Here is a 10342-nt window from a genome sequence, read left to right as displayed (position 1 = left end):
AGGTGAGGACTATGAGACCAGGACCTCTAGAAACCCCTCTCCTGGGAGCGACTGAGGGTCCCACCCACTGGCAAGGAAGAAAGCAGCTACATGCAGTACCCTCTTCTTGCAGGATGCAATGTTATGATTTCTAGGGCTCACCCTGAAAGGCTGTTACAGTAACTTTCAATGGTTAATGAATAGCTTCCCTGTGCCTGCTTCATTTAACTGTCCAAAGGCCATTTGGTCCCTGGGCGGGCGTATAAGGCTGTGCACGCTGGCTAATGAGCACACTCTGCTTCAACAAGCCTGGAAGCAGAGGAGTGGCAGGGTCAGGGCGCAAGGTTTTGAGGAGCAGGGATGCAGAACAGAGTTGGCCTAATTCTCAGTGCCCTGGCCTTGTTGACAGGGTTCCTGATGATCTGCCTGGGAGCCTTCTTCATCTCTGCAGACTCCCTGATCCACTGCCAGGGGACCCTGATCATGTCCTACTTGCTTCTGCCTCTGGGGTTTGTGATCCTCCTGAGTGGGGTTTTCTGGAGCACCTACTGCCAAGCGAGTAACAACAAAGGGATGTTCAGCCACATGCTCAGACAATATCTTGGCCGGGGGGACCTGCCCCTGGATACAGTTGACAGGTAAGTGTTACAAGGCAGAGGCAATGCGAGAGGCTGAGATGGGAAGGTATGGAAAGGTCCATCACTCTGGGGTTGGTTATGTGGAAGAATGGGGCTATCTTTGGGGAAAATTATATGAGATAAGGGACATTTTCTTCTAGCAATATTGCCACTACCACTATGCTAGTAAAAACCTGCATAAGCTAACTCAAGAAGGCCAGTGTCTAGGTTCTTTCTTTTAATGTTGTGGAAGGGTGGAGCTGTTATAAACAGGTGATGATTTACACTTGAGAGAAAGTGAAGTTCCAGGCTATAGTCTGCCCACAACAAAGGAGCAAGCAGATATCAACCAGTCTTACAACCAGTGTGACTAAGAAGCCTTTCTTTAAAGTGTTCTGATGTCACCCTGAATGAAAGATTCATTCAAGGCAAGATGATAAAAGGTCCATTGATGATGGATAAACCAAATGCAATATATACTAAAATATTACCCAGTGTTAGAAAGGAATGAAATCCTGACATGGAATAGAACACGAATGTACTTTGAAAACACCATGCGAAGTGAGCCTAGCCAGTCAAAAATGACAATTGTATGATTCTAATCTGGCTAAAGTAGTCAAATCCATAGAGAGGAGGAAGACAGGGGCCTGGAAGGGGAGAATGAAAAGTTGTTATTTAGTGAGTAGAGTATTGTTTGGGAGATGGATAACTTCTGGTGATGGTTGAACTTGGTGACACTAATACTTACTATATATATATATATATATATATATATATATATATATATATATATATATATATATATATCACAAGAACAAAGGAAGTTTAGTTAACATAATTACAATTTAGCTAAAAACAAACCTCCTAATTCTTGGCCAAATTCAGGACAATTTATGGATTAAAACCCCAGTTAGCATTGTCATAGTATAAGTTGTAAATCCATAAATTCTTTGCCCTCTTTATGCAAGAATAGAGAGTATCTAACATGTTTTAGCTATTATGTACCTTGAATACAAGTAATCTTACCCATAGTGGTATATTGCTAACATTTGTTATGCTAATTACTAAGATACTAATTACAACAAGCAGTCTAACAAAACTCACAAGGTCTTTAGGTTTCGTTAGAAATTAAAATATCTGGAGTGATTGTAGAAGATGCTTCCAGAAAGACGATGACAATGATGATGGTGGTGATGATGATGATGATGATGATGGGTGTGTGTATTTATATGAGTGCATGAGTTGGAATTCCTGATTAGAGTAACATATGCATAATATCACACACTTGGAGCTGGAAGATTGGGAGGGAAATTGTAGATGTCACACCAGCGCCATTTTACTGCCTCTTCCTCCCATATTCTGAGATGTTCAGTCCACATACAATGGCTACACATTCAAACTAAGAAGTTACATTTCTCAAAGCCTGTGCATTGAAAATAGGGACCTAGGTAGAGAGTTCAGAGCAAACGTTTGTCCTGTGATGGAATTCAGAATAGCATTCCTCAGGGAATATGAACCAGACTGTGGATGGCTGGCATTTGGGCTAACGGCATTAGTCATTCTCCAGTCTCTCAAGTGACTCCAACAGCTCACCTTTCCATCCTCAGTGCCTTAACACGTATTTCCCATGACTCAGCCTTGGCTATTCCAGGTGAAGGCTGAGATTTATGCTGTACAGTAGACAGTGCCTTCAGCTATTTGGCTGTCAGCCTAGGTAACATTTGGAATGGAGCCGTGGCTCCAAGTGGCAATCTCTTGTTTTGTTGTGGTTACACACCATAAACACTCCCTGTAGGCACTGGATGGACTCACTCTATAAATACATATCTCAACTAAGCTCTCCCCATCTGTCTTCCTCACCTCTTCCTCACCCCTGAACCCCATTCATGATGAAGAAGCCAGAGGATTTAACAATTAGTGACAGTGGGTAAGATGATCAACAAATCCACCAGCCCTCGTCATGAATGATTCCTTTCATCACAGGCCTTCAGCCCAGAGAGGCTGCAGCTGAAATGTGCACAGAGTCACCCCCACTTTTGAGGCAGAAAATGCATTTGGGTGTTCTCTCGAAAACTGGCTGGTGGGACAAAAAAAATGTGGTAGAAAAGTCAGGAAAAAAGTAGTATCATCCTGATATGGTTCAGGAACCTGCAAGTAGCTGGCTTCCATTCATGATCATATTCGTTGTGAAGATCTGAGATGCCGAGTGAGGTGGGGTAGGAGATGGCGTCTGTGAAGGGGAAACAAGGGTGGGAAGGGACTGAGTACCAGGCAGAGGTTCCATAGTCAAACATAATCAAAGCCTCCAAGTTCCTTAATGACTTCGTGGCAGATACAGATTTCCTAAGGAACGGCCATTTCCAGGAGTGGTAGAAGGGAAGGCACAGCTTAGAACACCAGCTAGGAAAAAACAAACAAACAAACAAACAAACAAGACACTAGGATGGAAGGAATACATGCTGTGGCAGATAGAGGGTTCTTTAAGAAGAGGATGCTTCCCATGCCAGGGAAGAAGTACATCTGTTTCAAAGATCTATGTTTCTTAGCAGTTTAACTTCACGCAGTGTGAGCTGAAAGGCAAACATATGCCTCTCTGGCATAAATACCTAAATAACACATGTATGCATTTGGTGCTTTTGTCCCACAGGCCAGACTTTTACCCTCCAGCTTATGAAGAGAGCCTGGATGCCGAGAAACAGATTCATCTTGCAGAGGGACAGGCCTTGGATGTTCCTCCACCTCTGTACACAGAGACGGGCCTTGAACTTGAGGATGGAAGTGATGCTGGTCCAGAAGCCCCACCACCCTACCACGAATCCGTAGTGGATGTCAGAGGATGCTGAGAGGTCAAGCTGAAGTGCTGAACCAGCATGCAGGACATACCCTGTTAAAGAAAAGCTGGCCAGGGACTGGGGAGGAAAGCTGTGTTAGGGTGTGGCTAGCCCCAGACAGACTCTTCAGAGGGGTCCCACTAAGAGAGCCAGGGAACCACATTGGTGTAAGGATAAACCCACTCACCAAGAGGCTAGATGTCTTGTTTCTCATTACCTCAGCTCCAACCTGGAGGAACACTTGTGCTTGCTGGACCAAGTCACAGCCCTCTATGCACGCTCCCTAGAATTCCTGAAGGGATGTGTGTAAGAGGCTGGCTTCACAATGTTCCAAGTGAATGACATCACCAGAATGACCCAGTGATTCCCATTGGGACTTGGAACCCATGAATGTTATTTTGTCTTCTTTTCTTTTAATGATGTGTGCTTTTTGTTTTATGGAAGTGACTGAAGTTTTTGTCTTCAAAATGATTCAAATGCACAATGTTGCACGAGTCATTTCAAAAGGAGGGATTCATGCAAGCAGATATGATAAAAAAAATTCCTTATAAATCCAAACTGAATGCATACTTAATTATTAAGGCACAGAACTCAGGAGGTGGGGGAGAAATTTATAAGCCATCGATGGTATCCATGATGCAATCTGATATGTGTGTGTGTGTGTGTGTGTGTGTGTGTGTGTGTGTGTGTGTGTGTGTGTGTGTGTGTGTTCTGAAGATGCTTATATATAATATATATTGCTGATAATTCTCCTGTAAACCTTGAGGATTTTGGAAAATAAAAAGCTTAATGACAGACTTTTATTCTTAGGCATATTCTTTAGATCTCAAGATACAAAATTGACTTCTAGACTTGGGATAGCTGTTTTTAAAACCCGATCCCCCCTCTTCAGCTTTATTGCATTTTATGGCATTTTTTTAGACTAACAAGACAAGCCAGGTGGAGTGTGCTGGAAAGACTGATGCTTCTGAACTTGGATGAGGATAGTCTTCTCTCTGGGCCTCAGTTTCCTCCCCTAACAGTGAGGTGTTCATGTTGGATTAGTGACTTACCAGCCATCCCTCTTACACTGCAGACTCGGTGGTGTCGCCTTCCATGCCCATTCCTGGGCCCTCATTCTAGCCTTTAAAAAATAAGTGCTCCGACCCTTCCATTGGATAGATTCAGGAAAATTATTCTTTGAGAAGTTACAAAGCCTTCCCAATAATCCACAGGGACATCCAGGAAAATGAAGAAATCTCCAGCGAGGAACATGAGAGGACCTACGTACTGCAAATGTTGGTGCTAGGCTAGCTTTTAACATTCTAATTCTATTATTTTCAGTCTTGTCTGTCTTCCACCCTTCCTTCTACAGCGCAGTCTGGATTTCTCTCCTCTTTCAGGAAATAGGCCCTACCCCAACATGACACCTTAGATTGCTGCAATAACTTCAAGCCCTGGGAAAGGCAGCTGAGGAAGCTTTAAGGTTACTGAGCCTCATGTTTAAGCTGCAGATGAACCTGCTTCACCTCCCAGTGTAGCTTTCCTGCATCTGGTCATTACTGGATGGTGAAGGGTGTGCCCTTATGGATGACCGCCATGGTGAGGCTTCAGACAGGGAGGGAAGGTTGCAATCTTGCAACCGAAAGGGTTGTCAAGATAGAGATCAGGTCTCTGTGGCCTTCTCTTCCCCATCATTGCTGCATGCACAGATTAAATACATCCTGACAAATACATAGGTCCCCAAAGCACAGATTTGGGAATCTGTGGTTTGAATCTTCAACCATGAGCGTACAATAAATATAAAGGTCACTCACAGTTGCCCAAGAGGAAGGTGATAATTTATTAACAATGCAATTTGTAATTCCTCTCTTGTCATCTCGTTCTCTTCTCTGAGGTCTTTTCCCAGGGGTCTAAGCATCTAATAGCGATATCACTGGGCTTTCACCCAGTGCACATGTGTAATAGAGTTTTCAACTACTGGGAGTCAAGTGACATAAATGTTAATTTGGGCTTGAATGAGAAATTGTTAAATCTCTTTATGGCAATACATTGTGCATTTGAACTTTCCTTTTTGCCATTATATTTTTGCATCTGGAAAAAAATTAATACAAAACTATAAGTTGAAGTATCATCATATGAAACTAACAGTGTTGAGTTCCTCTTTCAAACACCGGTGAACAATTCAAGGGGAAAACAAACAACTCTAGGAACTTCTTGTTAGGATAAATACTAAGAGGCACTTGATAATTTTGTTTAACATATGCAGTAAGTGCAGTCATACATGCTTTGGGTATGACCTAAAACAAACCCTACATTTGCTAGGTCCATTTATTAAGACCCACTGGACAAAGCAGACAATGTGGTCCTATCTGGATAATAATACATTGGTCATTCCTTGGAAAAGTCATTTGGAGGAGGCCGGTATGGTACCTTGCCAGCCTTCTCAACCTATGGTAATGAATTGAAAAGCATAATTCCATGAATGCTGAGAAAATGGAAAGAAGGAAGTCTCTACGACTGAGATTCTTCCTCTCAATCTTCCTCTCACTTAAGAATGGCGGGCTCCAATCAATTGGGATTGGAAGAAGTTTTCAGAGTCGATGGCTCTCCAGTATTATAACCCCACACTGTTCCCTTTAGCAGCTACTTTAAATAGTCACCACAGCACCAGAGGACAAGAATGTCAAGGTCAGAAATAGAACAAACTATGCAGCCTCTTTTTCAAGTATACTGGGTTTTTTTTTTGACCCTTTCCATGCAAGAACTCTTAAGTGATCTCTCTGACACATCAATTTGTGCTTCCAAGATTTTATTTAAGTATATTTCCTTTGATGAAGCATTGTTCCGGCTCCCCTACATTGCAGGGCACATGCTAAAGGATAGAAAAAGATGATAAAGTCATAACTTTGTGATCTATATCTTCATTGTGTTCTAGAAAGTTCTATGACCATCCAGGCTGACTCGCATACCAGTGAACTGTTAACTGTATGAGTTCTATGGGTAAGGACTCCAGCTGGTTGGACTAGATAGTCATTCTGCTAAGCTTCGCTGCCTTGGATAATCTCTTTGCTGTTTGTAACTGTTGAAGGCCCAAACGCTAATCTACCAGTAAGTTACATCATTGTTTTAAGGTGCATAGTTTGTCAGGAGTGGAAGCTACTCGATGTAAGTGCTTGATATCTCACTATCCACTTGTCCTGAGAGTACCCAGGACAAGATTCAGCAATGGGATGGATGGGTCATCCTGCTATGTACTTACCAGCTCCCACAAGAGCATTTCAAATCCCTCCCCCAATATGCCATAGCTAAAGGCTCTGGCTGTCAAAAATCTCACACTTTCCATGAATGGCCAATTAGACGTGAGCATACCATTGTCCCTGTGATGGCACAGAGCATCTACTCTTAGCCCAAGGTGCCGCCATGGGACTGTGCCTTGATCTGAAATTTCCTGTTCAGAAAGCATTGATGTCATACCCAAGCCTTTGATCCTGCAATGCCATGCAACACTCTTTGTTCCACAAATACCATGGATATATACTGCACCTTGGGTCAGAGAGACTTGAACAATGACCTCACTTTAATAACAGCTGCCCATTGGTGTGGGGGAGAGGTGGGGGGCGGGTCAATAAATTCAAGAATGCTGGGTAAGGCAAAATAATGTTTTGTTTGAGGGAACTGACTGACATCTGGAAGGGTCCTTGTTCCCTTGCACTAAGGCCTCCCTGGAAACATATACAGTCATGTCCAAATCACCCTGCCTGAGTGCTGGGGTCTAGCTTATGGAAAGCCACATGATTATGCATATGGTAGCTTGCCATTTTCTGGAGGCCTCTCAATGTTTGAAGATCACCAGTTCCACCTGACATCACCACACTCTTCCCACAATATCCTTGAACCTCTGAAGCCATTTAATTCCCCCTACCCAACCAGTGCTGAGGTTTGAATTCAAGGCCTCACGTTTTGCTCTACTGGTGCTCTCCCTCTTGATCCACATCTCCAGCTCAGCAGTTTTACTGATGATTTTAGAGACAAGTCTCACACATATTTCTGCCTGGTCTTTAAACCACCATCCTCTAGATCTCAGCCTCCTGAGTAGATAGGATCACAGGCATGAGCCTAGGTCCAAACCATTTACTCCTAACAGCTGGTGATTAGGGCTCCCCTTTTAAGAACATAAGGAATTTTCTGTGGGGAAAGGTGACTTCTTAGCTTTTATCTCTTTTGAGAATAAGGACATTGGTTTAGAGTTCAGCAAGAGAAGCTTGGATTTTACTGAACGCAGGCAGCAATGGTACTTCCGCAATAGGAAGCTGGGCAAGTTCCAGAGACAGGCTGAATCCCAGAAGCTCTGGAGGACCTTCTCTTTGACAACAGAGCTGAGAAAAACCTCTGTAATCAAGTGACTGTGCATCTTGTCTCCACTTGAGTTCATAACCCTGTCTGTTTTAACTCCAACCATCTAAGCCAACCTCCCACCAGACCCAATGCCAACCTCCTCTCCCCAGGTTCTAGCTGTCAATGACTGATCTTGCTGGGTTTTGCTTCATTCACCTCTGCTAGAATTTAAAAAAATGTGTGAAAAAAGTCTCAAAACCTTACTCTTTAGAAAAACTTTGATTCCTAGTGTTCCACCACCTCTGAGTTAATTTCCATTCTCTGTATTTTCACAGCAGCTCCATGCATGTACATTGTGTCTCCATGATTATTTTGAATGCTTGTTCCATGATTATAAGTTCAAGAAACGCATGAAACAAGATTTTTCCATCTTCCTTCTGTTCTTAAAATAGACGTCTTCCTGAAGTAGTTACTTACTTTGCTAAGTGAATGAATGGATGGATAGCTGAATATATATTTGAGCTACTGAATGCACACGACTCCAGATTTTTAAAAAGAAATCTGGTTTAAACTAATTTACATTTGGACTTAAAAGTTACAAGTGGTTAAAAGTTTAGCAACTTGAGGAAAAAATAAGTATTTTCTTACCTACGTAGAGCTGATAAGCCTAAAAATGTGTCAGAGTGTTCTAGCTAGCACACCCCACCATTAATAAATGGATGGTTATCAGGGTCTTTTACTTGAGAGATCACCAGAATCAGATCTATAAAGCACGTTTTATTCCATTGGCAATACATCCCCTATGTGGTTTCTTATAATCTCAGCTCAAAGCCGGCTTCTTATTGTTTTGAAATAAAGACTGTTAGAATCAAAGTTAGATGCCATTTTAATTTTTGCTGACTCCCAAAGACAATTCTGAGCAATTCACCTTTCTTGTTTCCATCTATTCAATAAATTCCCCAGGTCATCATAATGAATAACAGTCCTTGCAAGTATTCTGAAAGGCAGACTTTTCAGCACAACTGGCTACTAATGAAGTCAATCAAGTGGTAAAACAAAATGAAATGAGCCGCAACCCATAATCCTCAAATAAGGTTAAAACAAAGGAGTTTCTTTCTTTTTTTTTTTTTATTGCTGCTAAAATGTCCTAGCAAGTTCTTGACAGAGCACAGACAGAAAATAGAAACAAATACCTTGCTGGGAATGTTGCCTTGCTTGGATTCACCTTGACTACAGCAATAAGGCATTGCTTAACAGTCAAAGTTCAGTAGGTCATTTCCATAGATGACGTGGTGAGCATGCTGTTCCCAAGGAAGCAAAACATATGCAAACACATCGCATGATCTAGTCTTTTGCCCCAGGACAGAGGGGCCTACTGGAGCTGTAAGAGCCTTTGTTCCTTCCTAGGCAAAGAAAGCCAATGTGGCCCTCTGCCTCTGCTCACTGGGCCATACTCTTCCATAATATTTCTTTCCCTCTTCTCCAGCCATTCTCTCCCACATCTCCTTCCAATACCACTTTACTTCCTACTTTCCCAGCATTCCACTCTTCCTTTCTAGGCACTGCAAGTAAGATGAGAACTACATCCAAACTAGTGCATGCAAATAGGTCTCAGTGGGTAAGTCAGAGCTAGTGCACACATGTGTTTTTGTCTTCTCAAGAGGAATTTGTACCAACTCACGTATCAACCTATGTGTTGTAATCAAGGGACTCCCTCCCTGCTCACTACCAATGTAAGCATTCATTTCGTTTCTTCCACAGTCTCCTCCCTAGCTTCCCAGTAAATGGTTACATTTGCAAGGACAAAGGTGGCTTTGAGAGGTAAAGTAATATCACTTATACAGTAAGAGAGAGAAACACCCTTTGATATGTCTCATTGGAAGTGTGCCATTGTGATTGGCAGAAGGTGAGGGTGAAGGTAGGCTGGGGGATGTTGGTCATGGGGTGGCTGCTGGCAGTGAGGCAGGCAGGCCATGAGATCTAAAACCTTGTCCCATTGTGGACCTGACGTGTGTGTGTGTGTGTGTGTGTGTGTGTGTGTGTGTGTGTGTGTGTGTGTGTGTGTGTGTGTGTGTGTGTGTGTGTGTGTGGCCTACTGGGGCCCACAGTTCTATCACTTCTATCTTTCATAATTATAGAACCTGTGCTCATGACAGCCACCTAGTTCACTTTTTTTTTTCTCGAAAAGGGAGACCCCCTCAGCGTGATAAAATACAGAGTGCAGATTCAAAGACAACTATGGGAGGAGGCATTTAGGGAACTGAAACAAATCAAAACAAAACAGAGGTTTTTTTTCTTTTCCCACCCACCCTTTAACCCCCCAAGAGTAAAAGAACTTTTGTTCTTCCCAAGTCCTAAGAGGCACAACAGGTAGCAAGAAGGCATGGGAGGCGTCTCCTGCTGAGCACTCTCTGGCCCTGGTGGGAGATCTTCCCTTCTCCGCTCAGGTGATGACAGTAGGTCCTCTGCGACCCGTTCTCTCGTGAATCTGGGATATTTTCAGTGCGATGGCGATGAGAGGGCTCAGCACCGCCTGGGAAAGGAAGAAGAGCATGAATGAACAACTCAAATCAGAGGCAGGACAGGGCTAGAGTCCAA

General features: G+C 43.0%; 2 protein-coding genes across 2 annotated transcripts in view; one reads left to right on the top strand and one right to left on the bottom strand.

Annotated features, from left to right (window-relative positions):
• The first annotated feature begins 287 nt into the window (after nucleotides 1–287).
• On the top strand, nucleotides 288–4222 carry Tmem252 (transmembrane protein 252). Its single transcript, XM_070035454.1, has 2 exons — nucleotides 288–617; nucleotides 3244–4222. Exons 1-2 carry the CDS (start codon nucleotides 340–342, stop codon nucleotides 3437–3439), a joined length of 474 nt encoding a protein of 157 aa, XP_069891555.1. The 5' UTR covers nucleotides 288–339; the 3' UTR covers nucleotides 3440–4222.
• A 4631-nt stretch (nucleotides 4223–8853) lies between these two features.
• Nucleotides 8854–10342, bottom strand: part of Pgm5 (phosphoglucomutase 5) — a 153231-nt gene continuing 151742 nt past the window's right edge. The window contains exon 11 of the mRNA XM_070035690.1: nucleotides 8854–10277. Within this exon, the coding sequence (XP_069891791.1) occupies nucleotides 10188–10277 (90 nt within the window). The 3' untranslated portion in view covers nucleotides 8854–10187. The remainder of the gene's footprint in view (nucleotides 10278–10342) is intronic.

This window comes from Dipodomys merriami, unplaced genomic scaffold, assembly GCF_024711535.1.
Source record: "Dipodomys merriami isolate MVZ:Mamm:240054 unplaced genomic scaffold, mDipMer1.0.p SCAF_26, whole genome shotgun sequence".
NCBI classification, from domain to species: domain Eukaryota; kingdom Metazoa; phylum Chordata; class Mammalia; order Rodentia; family Heteromyidae; genus Dipodomys; species Dipodomys merriami.
Note: the sequence above shows the minus strand (reverse complement) of the source record. Positions and strands in the feature narration are given on the sequence as shown.

Coding starts and splice junctions, on each gene's coding strand:
- Tmem252 (XM_070035454.1), top strand. CDS start 340: ATGCAGAACAGAGTTGGCCTAATTCTCAGTGCCCTGGCCTTGTTGACA. Junction 618..3,243: donor CCCCTGGATACAGTTGACAG/GTAAGTGTTACA, acceptor TTTGTCCCACAG/GCCAGACTTTTACCCTCCAG.